This window comes from Spermophilus citellus (genome assembly GCF_964194105.1).
Source record: "Spermophilus citellus genome assembly, chromosome: 7".
NCBI classification, from domain to species: domain Eukaryota; kingdom Metazoa; phylum Chordata; class Mammalia; order Rodentia; family Sciuridae; genus Spermophilus; species Spermophilus citellus.
The window spans coordinates 150,941,788-150,959,849 of record NC_138188.1 but is presented as its reverse complement, the minus strand read 5'-3'; the positions used below and the strand labels follow the sequence as shown (position 1 = coordinate 150,959,849).

The 18,062-nt window shown below is 38.7% G+C and overlaps 2 protein-coding genes across 7 annotated transcripts in view; one reads left to right on the top strand and one right to left on the bottom strand.

Moving 5' to 3' along the window:
* USP16 (ubiquitin specific peptidase 16) overlaps positions 1 to 6,462 on the bottom strand; it is a 25,832-nt gene extending 19,370 nt beyond the window's left edge. For 2 of the 3 annotated variants that reach the window (XM_081300705.1, XM_081300707.1), the window contains exons 1-4: positions 6,328 to 6,462; positions 5,357 to 5,545; positions 2,943 to 3,044; positions 763 to 941 (exon numbers count right to left, since the gene is read on the bottom strand). In XM_081300705.1, the coding sequence (XP_081156831.1) occupies positions 763 to 941; positions 2,943 to 3,003 (240 nt within the window). In that variant the 5' untranslated portion in view covers positions 3,004 to 3,044; positions 5,357 to 5,545; positions 6,328 to 6,462. The remainder of the gene's footprint in view (positions 1 to 762; positions 942 to 2,942; positions 3,045 to 5,356; positions 5,546 to 6,327) is intronic. The other variant, XM_081300706.1, reaches the window with a different exon arrangement.
* Positions 6,457 to 18,062, top strand: RWDD2B (RWD domain containing 2B). Of its 4 annotated transcripts, XM_081300711.1 has the most exons (8): positions 6,457 to 6,596; positions 7,471 to 7,588; positions 8,680 to 9,622; positions 14,559 to 14,728; positions 16,468 to 16,694; positions 16,798 to 16,865; positions 16,984 to 17,346; positions 17,594 to 18,062. In XM_081300711.1, the coding sequence occupies exons 5-8, from the start codon at positions 16,488 to 16,490 to the stop codon at positions 17,826 to 17,828; spliced, it is 873 nt and encodes a 290-aa protein (XP_081156837.1). In that variant the 5' UTR covers positions 6,457 to 6,596; positions 7,471 to 7,588; positions 8,680 to 9,622; positions 14,559 to 14,728; positions 16,468 to 16,487; the 3' UTR covers positions 17,829 to 18,062. The 4 variants fall into 4 exon arrangements, with proteins under 4 accessions (XP_081156837.1, XP_081156836.1, XP_081156838.1 ...); XM_081300710.1 differs by lacking the exon at positions 8,680 to 9,622; XM_081300712.1 differs by lacking the exon at positions 14,559 to 14,728.

Below are 18,062 nucleotides of genomic sequence, written 5' to 3'. Positions count from 1 at the left end.
CTGTGGGAGAAATTGGCAAAATGCTTAACAATATCTATTATTTCTTAGGATTATATGTGAATCAGTAACTATTTCAATGAAATTTTTCAACTTATACAATATGGAAAAGCAAATTGGCTCTCTGCCCCATCTTTACCTTCCTGACAAGTCTGCCTAGAAGTCCAAATTCCTATACACATAACCTGCCATCACTAAGGACTGACTGGTAGCCAGATGTTTAGTACCACGACAACAGATGTGAGCAGGTGTAACAGACAGTCATGCACCAGGCAGTCACATACACACCTTCAAGACCAAAGTATTCATTCCCCCAGCTGCCTGGAATGTGGCCTGATGAGAACTCACAGCAAAGTCCATCTAACCCCAGGATTATCCTCAACAAAAGGGAGCGAACCTGCCCATGATACTCTCTAGGGACAAGCCACCAGTAATGAAGGTCTCTGTATGGGTATAAAGGCTCTTTGCCTTAATTTAGGATATTGCTCAAAGGCCAGAGTTCACTATATAATCAGCTGAGCACCTGTTGCAACAGCTTAATTTAATTTTTCCCTCTGCTTATTCCTGCTTCCTAACTCTTTTAATAGTGTGATACTTGAGAATATTCACCAGTAAACTGCCAACATACAAATCTTACTCTCAAAATCATTTCCCTGAGAGTATGCATCTGTCCTAGTTAGCCATAACAGTACTTTTAAATGATACCTTCTAAAACAAGTTTGAAGAGTTTTCTAAAATCCCAAATTTATAAAATCTAAGCATTACCTGATGGCCACATTTAAGACATAGCCAAACTGAAGGATTTTCTTCTGTTTCTTCTTCAGATTTATCTTTTACTTTGTTGTCCGTCTTACAGTCTTGACAAATATTCCATTCCACATTGACTAAAGCCTTTTTCAAATTACCTTGTTCCAATCCTTTTCTAATGTGTCTACATACAGGTTCTATTAAAACAAATAATTAAAAAAATGAGGCCAAAAACAGATTTTTATTAATGTCAAAACTTAATTTTTCATTCAAACTTCGAAACTGAATTAACCCTATAAACAATCAAATACCCTAAAATCTTGCTTGATATTTGGCTACTATGATAATTACGTGGCTTTTTCTTTTTTTTCCTTTTTTCTTTTTGGTGGTCACGCTGGGAAGCGAACTTAGGGTTTCGTGCCTAGGCAAGTGTTCTACCACCAAGCAACCAAGAAAGAGATCTTATTCAAATTTGAAATTTTCATTTTTAAAGTTCTAAATATAATCACTACCATCCCTAAAAATTCACTTCAATTTATCTATTTTCTTTAAAGGAAGGTCCTTTATATGTTTTCTTTTTCTTTTTTTTTTTTTAAAGAGAGAGTGAGAGAGGAGAGAGAGAGAGAGAGAGAGAGAGAGAGAGAGAGAGAGAGAGAGAGATTTTTTTTTTTAATATTTATTTTTTAGTTCTCGGCGGACACAACATCTTTGTTGGTATGTGGTGCTGAGGATCGAACCCGGGCCGCACGCATGCCAGGCGAGCGCGCTACCGCTTGAGCCACATCCCCAGCCCTTTATATGTTTTCTTTATATTAAAGAAGTTGGAGAGACAGTCCCTCATTCAGTCAACACTACACCTACTTCAGGCCAGGCACTACACTAGATACTAGGCAACCTAAAAGCAAGCAAGCCACACCTCTTCTCTTTTGAATAGCTCATACTCTGGTAGGAGCAGAAGCTAAATAAATTAATCTGTAAGAATTTCTAAAACATGCTATAGCATCACAAGAAGAGGCAGCTAAAGACTCCAAATTTTTCACAAGGGAGATAACATATACATTCCTGGACTATATTAATAGTAATAAAAAAATCTCCAATATTGATTAACACATCCTATAAGCTGTGTTAATAATACATGCTAAGTGTTTTACATATAATACTTCCTTAATCCTCACAATCACCCAGAAAGAGCACATTAGTATTTCCAATGACAAATGAAAAACTAAGATTTAGAATCCAAGGTCATATAACTACTGAAAGGCTGTGCCAGAACTTGGATGAAAGTTTCTGACTTCACAGTTCACACTTCAAACTACAACCTCAGGGAGTAAAGGGCAATCTGAGAACAATCCTATGAATAAGAACCTGCAAATGTTCATGCTGTCTCCCTGAATGGCAGGGTCTCAGATGGTACAAAAATAAGCAACTGGACCCTGAACTAAAAACTATATTGGGGTCAAGTGAATAAAGGGCTTTACAAGCCATTCTAAAGGGTTTTCATTGTTTCAGGAACACTGAAGTTTTAGAAATTATTTAAGTAGCACAACTGGCTTTATGCTCAACGAATGTGCACCAAGAGAAAAGTAAAAACAAATGAGATGTGCAAGACAACTGCTGAATCCCAATAGTCAAATTTAAAAAAAAAGCTACCCTTTTGAACTATCAAATCAGCAAAGATTTTTACAAATAATCATAACCAACACTGGTGAAGGTTCAAGTAAATGGACACTTGATTATGCTGCTAGGGGGCCTATAAATTAGTAAAACATTTCTGAATAGCAATTTAGCAACCCAATCAAAAGAGCCTTGAAAATCATTATACCCTTTGATTCAAAACAGTTCTACTTCTAGGATCTATATTAAGAAAATAATTGGATGTGCACAGATATTTAACAACAAAAATGTTCATTATTATTCCATTCTTAACACTAAAAAGTGAAAATTTACCTAAGTCTGTAACAGTAGAGAATTAGCTAAGTTAATGAAATATGCACTTGTGACATTTTACATCAATGGAATTATACACTACTAAAATGCCATAGAAGACTAGTAAATTACATATAAATGTAAACATTAAAATGCAGATTACATAACAATAATATACATTTTGATCCTATTTTTATATGTTAAAATCTTTTTAGGAAAACAAATATCCTTTTAGGAATATAAATGTTAAAGAGTCAATTAGTGCAATATACCTGAAGATTCAGAGGAATCATCAGTTGGAACAGTTTTTCCCTTTGTCCGTTTCTTTCCCATGCTGGCACTTTATGGATTATTTACTGACACAAAATAACAATCTAGAAAACAAGATAAAGTTAGATTGACCAAGAAAAAAAAAAATGTTTTATATTGCTCTAGGAAAAGGAAATACAGCTAAGCCATATATAATGTCTTGCATGTCTATCACATTTTATAATTTACAAAGACTACTGACATATATCATCTAATTTTTTTAATTGCTTTTTTTTTAATCATCTAATTTTTAATAAGAACTTTGAGGTAGTTGGGATAGTACTTCCCTGTCCTCATACCTTGGGAAAATGATTCTTAGCAAAGAAAGGTAAGAGGCTTTCAATAAATCTAAATATCAGGGGAGAGCCTCAGTCTTCATACACAGATCTTGAAAAGTCTCAACACTTGACACTAAGAGAAATTCAACTCCTCACCACATCAATTAAAAACTCTGAGCTGGGCATGATAGTGCACACCTGTAATCCCAACCACTCAGGAGGCTTAGACAAGAGGATCACAAGTTCAAGGGCAGCCTACTAAGTGAGACCATATCTCAGAAATAAAAAGGGTTTGGGATGGAGCTCAGTGGTAGAACACTTGCCTAGCATGCAGGAGGTCCTTGGTTCAATCCTTGGTATAGCAAAAATATAAAAATTTCCTTAAAAAATAATTCTGAAAGCAACTTCCTAAATAGTTAGAAATTTTACAAAATAATTTCAAACCTGCATATAAAAAGTGATGTATTTTTCTTCACCAGAATTTCCAATAGTATCAGCTAACAAAAAATTGATTACAACTTCATTATCAACTATTTACATTACTATAGTATTGCCAAAATCACTTTGGAATACAAATATGACTGTAGATCAAATCTTCACTTTTTTAATCAACAATTCAAAATTAGAAAACAGGAAAAATGCTGAAAAAATACATATCTAACTTTAAAAATATTAATAATTTTGAAAAGCCATTTTTTTGTGCATTAAAATAATTTGTTAGTAACAAATCCTTAAATGATTATAAGGTATTGTACCTGAAATGTTCATTAAAATTCTGATTGTGTGAGTGGAGATTAGGGCAAATTAGGGCCTGGAGAAAACACTGTTACTGTGTGTGTGCATGCGCACTCGAAAACCCAGAGTCTAATACATGCAAAGCAGGTGCTCTAACTGGCTTAGTGTCTTAGAAATATTCCCCTTTTTGGCTTTTGGTGCCTTAGTGTAACTGAAGGTCATTCAAAGAGATTTGTATAAAAACTGAAAGTACAATTGATAATTATCTTTTCCAAGTATAACTTAAAATGCTTAGAAAATAAATAAATGAACAAAGGAACACAAAAGTATACGAGGATCATACAAAGGATGAATATTTTATGTTCTTTTCCTTACCTTAAAGATAAACATTTAATTGTAGATCTTAGAAAAAAATAGTACCCAAGTTCTGGCCTCCAATCCAACTCCCTCTAATCTGTGCTGCATTCCAGTACCAGATTCGTTTTCCAATAATGCCATTTTTAATCACATCACTCTCTTCACTGAAAGCCTTTAATAATTTCCAAGTCCATATTCCTCAACTTTACCATCACAGTCCTTCATAGTTTGGCCCAAATGCTTTGGCAATACTGACTCTCATTACTCTTTCACCAAAAAAAAAAAAAAAAAAAAAAAAAAAAAAAAAAAAAAAACCTACCTGAAGTAATAATTACATGGTTCCTTTGATCTTCTAAGTCTCAAAGTACTTCATAAATATTTTTACATATGATTTCACAACTCTTTAAATGGGGACATTTCACTAAAGGAAGATTTAAATCACTTTGTATGATCCTCGTATACTTTTGTGTTCCTTTGTTCATTTATTTATTTTCTAAGCATTTTAAGTTAAAGGAAGAAACTCAGAAACAAAATAGTGAAAGAACACAGGGTTACAGAAATGTAACTAAAACACAGATGTTTGGGTTCTAAGACCACCATTCTTTCCCTTCCAATCAAATCCAACTCTTCAGTAGCCTCTACTCCAAATACCTTGTCCCGACCTCTGTGCCTTTGATTTCTGAGTTTTCTCCATCCATCCAAAATCTCCAAGCTTTCCATTTCAATAAAGTCTTAGTCAACACTTCCACTTTAAATAAACCTCTCCACTAAACTTCCCCACTATTTTAGTGTGCATTATTCATCTTGTCCCTTTATCTGATACTTATCTTGGGCTGTTTCTTAAATCTTTAACCTGAACATGTCATTTTTCTCTCAGCAATAATAAATTGTAGGAAAAAACGGTTCTAGGCATTATTTCTGAGTTGCCTGTAGCATCTACCACCAGTGCTAGTATACAGCAGTTCCTCGTGAAATACTTCTTTTTGTTAAAATGGAAAAACGAGTACCTGAGGCATAAAGGATGGTTACAATGTGCAAAAGGTAGGTACAAAAGAATGGAGCGAACAAGTTCTGGTAAAGAAGAAAAGGAAGAAGAACGAAGAAGTCAGAAGTCTGCAGTAGTGAAGACAGCACTAGTAAATCTGGTTGCAGTAGCTCACACTCCAAAGGAACACTTGAAAGGCGAATCCTAATTGCTGCAGGTAAAGGACATAGGAGGTCACTAAAGAGGTCCAGTAAAGTTTTGACAACTATAAAGGCAACTAAAGAGTCATGAAAAATAAGTACTGTATCATCAGCTATAAAACAACAATAAAGCTACTAGATGTTTTCAGTTGAGTCTCAGGATAAGAATTAGCATCTTAGTCAACTTACTCTTTACAGAACCTCATGAAAATTTTAAATCAGCACTAGCTCTACCACATCTCATATTGATCCAATTCCCTTCTTCTGCCCTCCCAGTCTTCCCCTGCCTACTCGCTTCCATTACAAATGTGTGTGGAATATCCTGTCAGCAGATCTTTCTGAAACGTGGCTTTCAAGTTCTGCCTAAACTAGTCCTGCCTGGGAGTACGCATCTGGTTTGGAGACAGATCTTATTCTTACTAAGCACAAGGACGCAGCTACAAACCCACCCCACTCATCGGGCGCTCCCGGTAGCTAGCCAGGCGCCCACCTACATTCCCAGAGGCCGCCACACCTCCTTCCCTTCTCATCCCACCCTTTCCAACTGCTCCGCACCCACCGGGGAATCTTGGGGTCCGGGGTCGAGAAGGACGCCAACACCGGGAATTCATTGGCCAGCTCCTGGGACTGACAGGACATCAAGCCAATGAGAACGTGGCACCGGAAAGGTTAGAGTAACACGCTTAAAAGGGGCCCTTCCAGGGAGAACGCGGTTGGGGCGGAAAAATTCGTGCTCTACGAGCGCAGGAGCTCAGAAGAGTGGTGATCGCGAGTCAGTGGAGGCAGAACTTACCCACGGTGACAGCGCCCATAACTGTATCCCCTAATGGGCCTTTGGGCTAGGCGGCCGGCTCCGTCTTCCTCTCGGTGACGAATAGAGAGCAACAGAGCCGAATCTACCGTGCCCCTTAGAAAGCCGGAACTTCCGGGAAGCGGCATTATGGGAAGCCACTTGGCCCAGGGTAGGCCGCGCAGATGCTGATTGACGCGCGCCTCTGTGTAATCCACGCCGGAAGCTCGCGCAGAGCAGTGCGGAGTTGTCGCGGATGAAGTTTTTCCTGGGTGGGTTATCTATGAAGTAAATTAAATCTTTCTGAAGGCGTGGGTAACTGGTGGTGGTCTGTGGTTCGGAGCCTTCTGAACGGTAAAAACGAAATTTATGCCGTTGGATCAACGTGTTGCACAGCCCAGGTTGTGGGTTTCTGGGCCGAGTCACAGGTCTGGGCATGAAGGTAGTTGTTTAGTTTCCATTCTCCAGCCTGAGGAAAGTCAGAAGCTCTGTTTCAACTGGACCACTTGCATCTTGGAGGTTTCTGGAAAACCCATGTGTTTGTACCTGGAAAACTACTAAACAACCACAACCAAAAGAAACTACCTATACACAAGAATATGGATGTATCTCTATGATACTGAAAGTATACACAAAATTACCTACTGTATGATTGAACTAGCTGAAGTTCTAGACCAGGCAAAACTAATTATGGTAGGGGAATATGAGCATGGCCTTGGGCTTGAGCCTAAGCCACTCCATTTTAAGAACTCCTGTTTGAAACCTGCAGTCTCACCAGGCATGCCTACTGGAGAGGTCCTGTGACAAACAAGTCACTTCTCGCCACCCTGATAAGCTCAGAATGAAGCCTCAGGCAGGCTGTCCTCCACCTTTTAGAGGGAAAGGCGAAAAGATTAGGGTGGGGACCACCAGACCAGCTGTTTCAATCCCACAGCAAATGTCATTGAGAAAACCAGTGGCAGCTTTTAAGGACTGAAAGGGGGGGGGGGGCGTCAAAAGCCTCAAAAGAGCAAATGAATAGACATTCAGCCAGCCAAAACTGATGCCCTTACACTGAGAGTCTGATGAGGACTTGCACTGACATCCCAACACTTCTCATCCTTTGCTGATCCTCTGCATCTTCCTCACTGCTCTCAAACTCTACAGCCACATCTTGACCCTGGTGAGAGCCTCAACTTCTCCTTAAGGCCGTCTCCTCGACTGGCGGTCAACTTCACCTAAGGAGAAGCCTGTCTTGGTTCCTGACCTGATCAACACTGTCTGAGTGAGTGTGCATCTGCTGTACTTAAAACCTAAGGCTTGAGACTTTTGAGCTAACACTTGAACTTAGCACGCAGAGGGAATGTCTGTCATAAACCTGTCATGATTAAGTGTGTTTTCAGTCCTTAGAATTAATTAATCTAGAATTGTTCACTGTGAATTTATCTAGAATTGTTTGCTATGAATTGATTTTGTCTATTGTAGTGCCTAGCATTAAGGATTGTCATTTTTCTTGAGTAAGAACCTATAGAGTGAAAGTGTATTGAATGATTTGAGTGAAAAAAGCATTGAAAATGGCAGAGCCATGTGGACATTCTTTATTTCTCCTTGACTTAGCACCTTTTGCCCATCGAGACTGGGACAAAACATCACAACAGTGGTTGCCTTTGCGGGAAGTTGAGCATGAACTGACTAGAAAAAAGCTTGAAGGAACTTTTCTGAAGTGGTAGTAATGTGCTATATCTTAGCAGGAGTTGGGTTACATAAGTATGCTGAGGCTGGCTTTGAACTCAGGATCCTCCTGTCTCAGCCTCCCCAGCAGCTGGGATTACAGGTGTGTGCCACTACACCTGGCAACCTTATCAATCTTATCTTTGCTTTGAAAGAATATCCTCTGAATGGCAAGAAGTTGATTAACTTTCATTGTCTTTACATAGGAGATTCCAGTAGCATCTTTCCAGCTGTGATAACCCAAAATGTCTTCAGAATTGCTAAGTGAACAAGGGGAATCCTTTCTTGAGAATTGCACTGCAAAATTTTCACTGTAAAATTCTCTCCACTTTGTTTATGCTTAAAATTTTTCATAATAAAAGTTAGAAGAAAAGTAGATTATATAATGGCATAAAAAATGCCCAATCAAAACACCAAGTTAAAAAAAAGATAAATTATGAATACCTGTGTATTATCATTTTTATTTTTTTAAAAAAGTTGTTAAAGTTAGCAGTTATGTCTAAATTGAATGTTTTCAAATCTTGACATTCATAAAATTATAAAACATCATAAAAGTGTAGTGCACGTAGTTGGACAGGGAAGACAAAAACATTTCTAACTATTCTCGTGTTTGGAGTCTCCTTCAAACAGTCCTTCCATTAACAGGGACAAATCTGTGGATGGATATGGTTCCTCCCACCTTGATTACTGGACAAGAACACCTAAGGTTGCCACGGCCAACATCTATCCCCTCTTGAATCTCCCTATTGTCTTGCTACTCTGGTTCAGGGTCAAGGGAATAGATTAGAAATGCACAATCTGGGATTCCTCTCCCAATATCACCTACCTAATCCCGACCTAACGTTGTTCGCGTTTGAGGAGCTTTAAAGGACCAATCCTGGCCCTACTAAATGCTGCCCGGGTCACTCCGACAGTGACAACAACTGGGAAATGACAATGATGTTGGGGTGGAGCAATGTAAGACTGAAAACTGCGACACAGAAGCACCTGCGGGGTCAAAGAACTATGCAGGAGAAAACACGCGGCCGCATTCCGGACCAAAAGGTCAGGACAGTTATTACTTCCGGGACTCGAAGCCTCGCGCGTGTAGGCGTAATCCCGGAGAGCGCTGTCCCTTTTCTCCCAGGCCGCCCCGCAGGACCGGCTGAAGCTTCAGTCGCCCAGCCCTGGAACTTTGTCTCCCGAGGGGATATGTAAACCAGGAAATCCGGGCTTACGGTAGCGATGGAGAGCCACGGCTCTAGGTGAGTCTCTCGGAGGGGGCACTGGTAAAGGGGGCTGAGAGTCTTCCCAGCTGAGAGGTCACACCAACTTCCTGGAACTTAGTACGTGATAAGACCGCCTTCCCTCGCTCTGCGAGTCCACTCATTGGTCCAAACTCACCTCGCCGTTTCCTAGTCCCGCCTATAGCCTCTCAGAAGACCCAATCAGGAGCGACGGCGTCTTCCCGCTGCGCAGTTACTGGGAAACGTCGCGACTTGAGCAATCAGAACCCTGTGCTTTGAAAAGCAAGCTGCTAGGAGAGCTGGTTCCACTCCGGAGGCTCGTGTTTCCTTATACATTTTAACGGCAATTACTGAAATCTTGGGTAAGAGAGTTCTTTGGGGGGTTTTCTCGTCAAAGAAATAAGTTGTCAAATAAATGTCTTAACCTGTGACCTCACTCCCCTACTTGACCCAATCACGGGCGGTCTCGTGCTTCTTTGCTAATTTCAGTTTGTCTTCCCCAAACTCATGAGATCCTCTCCAAACTTCACTCCCTCCTGGCTGACTTTAAACAAATACATAGCTTGAAATAAGTGTAGGTAGCTGGATGTGGTTGGTGCACTCCTGTAATTCCAGCGACTCAGGAGGCTGAGGCAGGAGGGTTGCAAGTTCGAAGCCAGTCTCTGCAATTTAGCGAGCCCCTGTCTTTAAAAACTAAAAAGGGCTGAGGATTTAGCTCACCAGAGGATTGAGCACCCCAGAGTTAAATCCTCAATACAAAAAAAAAAAATGATTTTTTAAAAAATTAGCCTTGACTTCCAAAATTACACCTCAGCTAAATCTCTAATAAAAGTCATATATCTACCTGCCTGTTGGACATCTCTATTTAAAGGTATCTTAATAGACTTATTGATTTGTTGAAAACCAAGCTTCAGTTTCCATAATCTTCCCTATCCAAGTAAACAGCAAATCTTACCATCCATTAGCTTAAATCACAGAGTCATTCTTATGTAGCTCATGTAATTCATCAGTAAATCCTGTTGGTGCTCTCCAATGCCCTGTACATTGCTCACCTCCCTGAGCACCTCCCCTAATTCAAACCACCATCGTCTCTCCCCAGGTTATTGCACCTCTTCCTACCTTGTAGCGCGTGTGAGCCTCTTCATAAGTTAAGCTACTCTGGTGGTCTTCTGTACCAGGAAGGATAAAATCCAAAGTCCTGGATGGCCCTGCAAGTCCCAACATAAACTTCCCAGTTTGTCTCCACTAACCTCCTCTTCTTTCCCTCTGGTCCCAGTTCACTCTACTTTATCAAGCTAGTCTGGCACCCTCCTGCCTTCTAACTTTTGAATATGCTCCTTCTCATTGGTAGGTGCATGGCTTTCTTTTTCAATTCCTTTGTCCTGCCTGCCATCACTTTTCCTGACAACCCTGTGTACAAACACTTTTGTCTCCCTGTTGTTCTGTGTCCTCGTTGTCATTTTCAATCTTTATAACAGTTATCCCTTGGGCATACATATTTGTTTTTTCATGTCATGGCCTCTCACTAGATTAAATCTCTATGACAATTGAGATTTTTGTTCCTTTTATTCGTTGTTACAGTGCCAATGACAATGTTTGACACATAAAAACTGCTTGAGAAACATTTGTTGAAAGAATGACAAATAATCATTATAGCAAGAAGTCATATAACTCTACTCTGTTACCGTCATTCCTTTAAGCACTTTTCACACACTCGCTTAATCTTCACAGCACCATTATCATTCCTGTTTTGGAGATGGGGAAACTGAGACTCAGGTACATCAAATGACTTGCCCAAAGTCACACAGTTAGTGGCAAAGCTGGGATTTGTACCTTGTACAACTGAAATCTGATAGAGTCCATACTTTAGCCAGATGTGGTGGCTTACACCTGTAATCCCAGCTGCTCGGGAAGCTAAGACAGGAGGATTGTGAGTTCAAACCCAGCCTCAGCAAAAAGCAAGGCACTAAGCAACTCAGTGAGACTCTGTCTCTAAATAAAATTCAAAATAGGGCTTGTGATGTGGCTGAGTGCCCCTGAGTTCAGTCTCTGGTACCCACCCCCAAAAAAGAGTCTGTACTATAAACCATCACAATTTTTTTTAAAAAAAGGTAAATTCAGGGCTGGGGTTGTGGCTCAGGGGTATAGTGCTCGCCTAGCACATGTGAGGCACTAGATTTGATCCTTAGCACCACATAAAAGTGAAATAAAGATTTGAAAAAAAGGTAAATTCATTTTCTCTAATAATCACCAAGTGAATTGTTTTCTAGCATTATTCAACTTCAAAAAAGACTAGAGAATATGTTTATGAAATTATAATAAATCTGGGAATTTTAAATAGTTATGAGAAAATTTTAAATAATAGCAAATGCTTAAACTATGTTAAGTGAAAATAGTAGGATATAAAATTATATGAAGTTTCTGGTTACTAAAGAAAGCATTGTGATTGAAGGATGGAAGAACACATGTATCGATAACAATTGTTCTATTTATTTTTATACTAGGAATTGAACCCAGGGGCACTTTACACTGGGCTACATCTTCAGCCTTTTTTATTTTTTATTTTAAGACAGGGTCTCACTAGGTGCAGAAGTTGGCCTAGAACTTGCAATCCTTCTGCCTCAGCCTCTGTGTTGCTGGGATTACAGTTGCATGTGCGACTGTACCCAGCCTCTAATGGTTATTTGAAAAAGACTTAAAGGTGGTGAGTAATCATGGTAATATTTAAACTACAGAAGTCTGGATGACTAGGTGGCATCTTCTGCTCTTCTGTGGTAAAAGAGCTAAATCAATTAGCCAGGAAAAGAATGTCCTGAAGTAAGATAGGTTTGGGGTAGACAGCATACTAAATTGACCTCTTAAAAAGTCATTGCAGTGTTGGAATCTAACAACAAGGATTCTGAAAAGGCACATATAAAATGTGTACACGCTAATCAGTACCCAAGGTCACCCTAAAACACCCTGTTGAACTTTGTTTTGTTTACTCTATCTCAAGAGCTTCTCCTAGCACCAAATGCCTTCTGTGATTCCTCTCTCCCCTCCTCCCCACCCCCAGCATGGCATTGACACTGTAGTAATCAGTGTCTTAAGGAAATCAGTTGAAGATTCACTGAGATTAGGAATTATATGGTGTTGACATTGATTTATACTCTAATCTGTGGAGACAGTCCAATGTGTATAAGAGTGCTTCGTATTTTCCTGATTTATGTCGAGTTAACTCTAATGAATGCAGCACCCTGCCACCTTTCACTTTTAGTCATTCTCATAATGCTTAATGGGTTTTTGGCAGGACATACCTATAATTTATTTTTTTTAAGTAGAACTTTTTTTCCTCTTCAGAAGTACCATATAACAAGTTAGCTAAATCATTGAAAAAATACCATTTCCTGGTATTGAAGAATAAAACTAGGGGTTGAGGCTGTAGCTCAGTGGTAGAGCTTCTCTGCCTCACACACGTGAGGCACTGGGTTTGATCCTCAGCACCACATACAAATAAATAAATGAATATATTTGTCCATCTACAACTAGAAAGTATTTTTCAAAAAAGAATATAACTATATTGGAGGAAATAAAGTAGACTTAAATAAAGAGAAAGACATGTTCCTAAAGAACTTGATAATACTTTATCCAAGGCAGCCTTTGTGAATTGGATCCATTTTCAGTGAGCTAGCATTTTGTGCTACCAGATCTATAAAACAGTCTTATCATGAACAGTGGATAAGTTCACTGCACAAGGTAACTTTTTAAGAGTGTTCAGCTGGCCTTCCATGGCCTCTAAGCTGCCCCACCCCTTGTTCTCAGTACTGGTGCCCAGCCAACCACTATGTGAATCTCTTCCTAAAAGTCCATGCTTTCTTGCCTGCCTCCTTGGAGCCCTGCCTAGAAACTGCATATGATCATCATCATCGTAATAACAGTGTGCAGTGTGAGTTGATAGACATTAGAGGCTATGTGCAAGATTCTCCCGGGAAATAGACACTTTGAAGAGACTCTTTGATAAAGGGGCCTTTTCCAAAGGTGTGGCCAAGTTCAAAGGAACAATTACACTCCCCAGTGCAAAAGCCTGCTGGAGCCAGGGACAAAAGGAATGCCTGAAGAAACTGTGGTCTTCAAGAGCTTCAACCATGGTCAGAATCCTACCAAAGCAAAGAAGGAAGAATGAAAAAATACCCTGGCCTCTTTCTCTTCCCATTCTCCCATGTCCTGTGAGTGCATAGACTGAACCCAACCACAAAAGGCAGAGGGATAAGATGCTTTCAGGCTATGAAGGTCAGCTGCCTAGAGTTCAGGGCAGAGATAAGGACTAAGAATAGATTTAGAGGACAAGCAAAAAGAAAATAGTCATAACAATGAGCCCCTGAATTAGATCTTGGTAGTTGGGATTGTGAGGAAGGCATAAGTTCAGGTGTGTACAGTCATCCCTCCATATCTCTGGGTTCCATGTCCATGGAACCAGTTATAGATTGAAAATATCCAGGAAAAAAAGTTATGCCTGTATGAACAGATTCTTTTAGATTTTTTGTCATTATTCCCTTCACATGGCCTTTACATTGTATGGAGTGTTATAAATTATCTAGAGATGATTTAGAGCATATAGGAGGATATGTAGGTTAAATGGAAGTGCCATACCATTTTATACTTGAGAATCCCTGGAATGTAATATTTAAACATCAATGCCTACATTATAATTAGTGGCTTTTAAATATATTTTGAATATATCTGAGTGAAGCTATTAGACAAAGGAATTATTGATAAACAGGAATAAATGAAAAGTAAATAGATATTTAAAAGGAAAACAAAAGTAGTTATATAAAATATCAAAAGCTTAATGAATAAAATTTGGAATTTTTATGTAATTTTTTGTTAAAATAAATAAATATAAATTTTTAAAGAAAAGAATCCCTGGAGTATATATGGTATCTGCAGGGCATCCTGGAACCAACCCCCCATGGGTACCAAGATAACTGTACTGTTTTACTTGTGCTTGGGGAGGCTACAGCCTTCATCACTTAGCTGTGCTGCTTTCCCACCTCAAAGACTAGCCTTGAACCTGTGATCCTAACTTTAAAAATGTTAACAGGGATTACTTGATTACTTACTTCCAGAAGCTCTCCCCATATGCCTTCCTCACCTATCTGTGTCGTACACTTTCATGAAGGTTCAGCTCAGATCCTGCCTTCTTCCTCAAATCTTACCCTTTTTTGGCCCATTTCATTGATTATGTGCTCATGTTATTCCTGTGATAATACCTATGTCATTTAATGCAACCTTTTTGTTGTTACTTTTGTATCCTATTAGATGTGTATCCTGATCTTCAAACTAAGTAATGCCAGGAAGACATGAAGGTCAAAGCTTTACATATAATAGCTGCTTGATAAATTTTACCAAAGATGAACAAGAATGATGTGAAGACACCACTGATTTAAATAATGATGTTTGATTTCACAAAATAAAATATTTTAAAGAAGGTAAGCCAAGTTTTCCTGTGTAGCAATGAGGTGTTTTTTCAAAAGAGTAATCATTCTTTTTCTCTGCTCAATTTAGAGATAGTACATGCTAATGACAAAATTTCTTTCTTCCTTCAACCCCTTTCAACCAACACTAATTGGTGAATTCATTTCTAACTCTTTTCTATGCATATACAATCATGAAAAAATAATAGCATGAGGCCCTGGGTTGGATCCCTAGCAATGAAAGGAAAAAAAAAAAAAAAAAAAATATATATATATATATATATATATATATATATATATGCACACACACATAATATGTGACTATATATAATAATATATATAAAATATATATGTGAATACTGTGGGATCTATATAGATATATATACACACATTGTTCTAGCTACTTTTTCTCAGGTAACTATATGTCATGAACATCAATGACGATAGACATTTTTAATGACCTCATAATATTTTCTTGTTTGCATGTATATTTATTAAATAAGTGTCCTATTGTTGAACATTAGAGTCATTTCTGATTATTATTCTATGCAATGATTTAATTAACATCTTTAGTTTTCTGATATGAAACAGAAATACTCTGCTTTGGTGTAGACTTACGAAAGAAGAGGAGGCCACCTGCAGAAGGCTTTATCTTTTTTTTTTTTTTTAAGAGAGTGAGAGAGGGGGGAGAGAGAGAGAGAGAGAATTTTTAATATTTATTTTTTAGTTCTCGGTGGACACAACATCTTTGTTGGTATGTGGTGCTGAGGATCGAACCCGAGCCGCACGCATGCCAGGCGAGCGCGCTACTGCTTGAGCCACATCCCCAGCCCCGCCACATCCCCAGCCCCAGAAGGCTTTATCTTTGTGTTTTAACTTTCTTCTGTCATTTGAATTTGTACTTTGTACTTTGTATGTGTTGGTGGAGATACTGGGGGTTTAACCCAGGAGCACTTTACCACTGAGCTACATCCCAACCCTGGTTTTTTGTTGTGTTTTTGTTTTTTTGGTTGAGGAGAGATACCTGGGATTGAACTCAGGGGCACTTACCCACTGAGCCACATCTCCAGCCCTATTTTATATTTTATTTAGAGACAAGGTCTTACTGAGTTGGTTAGCGCCTCACCATTGCTGAGGCTGGCTTTGAACTCATGATCCTCCTGCCTCAGCCTCTCAAGCCACTAAGATTACGGGCATGTACCACTGTGCCAGGCATGCTTTTGATTTTTTTACTCTGAGACAGGGTCTCACTGCTAAGTTGCTGAACCTTCGATCCTAACTTTAAAAATGTTAACAGGGATTACTTGAGCTGTGGGATGATTAGCCATTACTTGCTCTTCTTTATTTTCTAAAAGGAAGTTAACCATACACATAACTAAATTCTCTTACTCATTTATTCATCTTAGGTTTCCTCTCTTCTGGATATATAATTGGTGTAGCTTTTTGACTGTAATTTGTTTACTTCAATGAAGTTGGTCATTGTGGTAGCTGAAAATACCAGGTGTACTATATAGATAATAGGAAGAACAAAGGAATTTAGTTATTATTAGAATAGTATGTCTCTCACTGGATTGCCCCCACATTTTTGGTCTTAAGCATAGTACATCTGAAAGTAGAATAAGGAGGGGAAAGACCAATTAAATTTCATATTTTATGAAAAAAATCAAGTACCTTTTGGTAAGTACCCATGTTAATCTATTGAGTTCTCTCAAGATTGTATATGTAAATTGTCTCTCTTATTCTTACCTCCTTAGAAACTTACAGATGTCCAAAAATGATTGAGATAGAGCAAGCAGAGGCCCAGCTCTCTGAGTTAGACCTGCTGGCCAGTATGTTTCCTGGGGAGAATGAGCTCATAGTGAATGACCAACTGGCTTTAGCAGAACTGAAAGATTGTATTGAAAAGAAGACTATGGAGGAGCGATCTTCAAAAGTTTACTATACCATCAATATGAACCTAGACATATCTGAGAAATCAATGGTAATTCAACTTTGTTTTGGTAAGGATTAGAACATGCCAAGACTTACAGTAACACGGCATTCTTTTCCCTCTTTTCCTTTGTCTTTCTTCTTGCTCTTCTCAGGAGATATTTTCTCTGGCCTGCATTCTTCCCTTTAAATACCCTGAAGTTCTGCCTGAAATTACTGTCAGGTATGTTACAGAAACACTGACTAATTTTAGAAAGTCAAAAGTCATCAGAATAAAAGCAGTTCTTAAGTTTTCTCTTCTAAGAACATTGATTTAATTTTTCCCCCTTCTTTTCTATCAGATCAGTATTATTAAGTAGATCCCAGCAGACCCAGCTGAACACAGATCTGACTGCATACCTGCAGGAGAATTGTCAAGGAGATGTCTGTATATTGAATGCCACTGAATGGGTTAGAGAACACGCCTCAGGCTATGTCAGCAAAGATGTCCCATCTTCCCCCACCACAGAAAGTGCAGTCCAGCCAGTTGATCCCATTCTTACAAGACTTTGGATTTACAGCCATCACATCTACAACAAATGCAAAAGAAAGAATATTCTAGAGTGGGCCAAGGAGCTTTCCCTGTCTGGATTTAGTATGCCTGGAAAACCTGGTGTTGTTTGTGTGGAAGGTCCACAAAGTGCCTGTGAAGAATTCTGGTCAAGGTTTGCTTTCACATAGTTTATATATCACGTCAATAACAGCAGTAAAAGAGGTTTTGGTTAGGATCACAACCAAAATCATAGCTGATTAAAATAAACACCAATGAGATAAAAGTAAACTTAAGAAAAAAAAAGATATCTTTGCTTATAAGATAGGACATTTGCTAAAACTGTTTTATAACTTCTGTTATAATGCTGTAGAATATTCAACACAATTTTAAAAATTTCCACTTTGAAAATTTCTTTTCAGACTCAGAAAATTAAACTGGAAGAGAATCTTAATTCGCCATAGAGAAGACATTCCTTTTGATGGTACAAATGATGAAATGGAAAGACAAAGGAGATTTTCCATTTTTGAAGAAAAAGTATTCAATGTTAATGGAGCCAGAGGAAACCACATGGATTTTGGTCAGCTGTATCAGTTCTTAAATGCCAAAGGATGTGGGGATGTTTTCCAGATGTTTTTTGGTGTAGAAGGACAGTAACTAAGAGTATTTTGTATTTTGTCACTGTTGACTTTTTGTTTTTTCCCACTGTTTCTTGAGAGATGAAGTAGTTTTAAAATTGAGTGCAGTGGCACACACCTATATTCCCAGTGACTAAGGAAGCTGAGGCAGGATGATCACAAGTTCCAAGCTAAAAACTAAAAAAGGGCTGGGGGTGTAGCTTTGTGTTGGAGCACTTGCATGTTAGGGTAAAAATAAAGCAAGAAAAAGAAG

What these genes read in the sequence shown, in the direction of transcription:
- RWDD2B (XM_081300713.1), top strand. Translation starts at nt 16,488, where the DNA reads ATGATTGAGATAGAGCAAGCAGAGGCCCAGCTCTCTGAGTTAGACCTG. An exon ending in ACATATCTGAGAAATCAATG is followed by an intron (nt 16,695 to 16,797) that starts GTAATTCAACTT and finishes TGCTCTTCTCAG; the next exon opens with GAGATATTTTCTCTGGCCTG. An exon ending in TGTGAAGAATTCTGGTCAAG is followed by an intron (nt 17,347 to 17,593) that starts GTTTGCTTTCAC and finishes ATTTCTTTTCAG; the next exon opens with ACTCAGAAAATTAAACTGGA.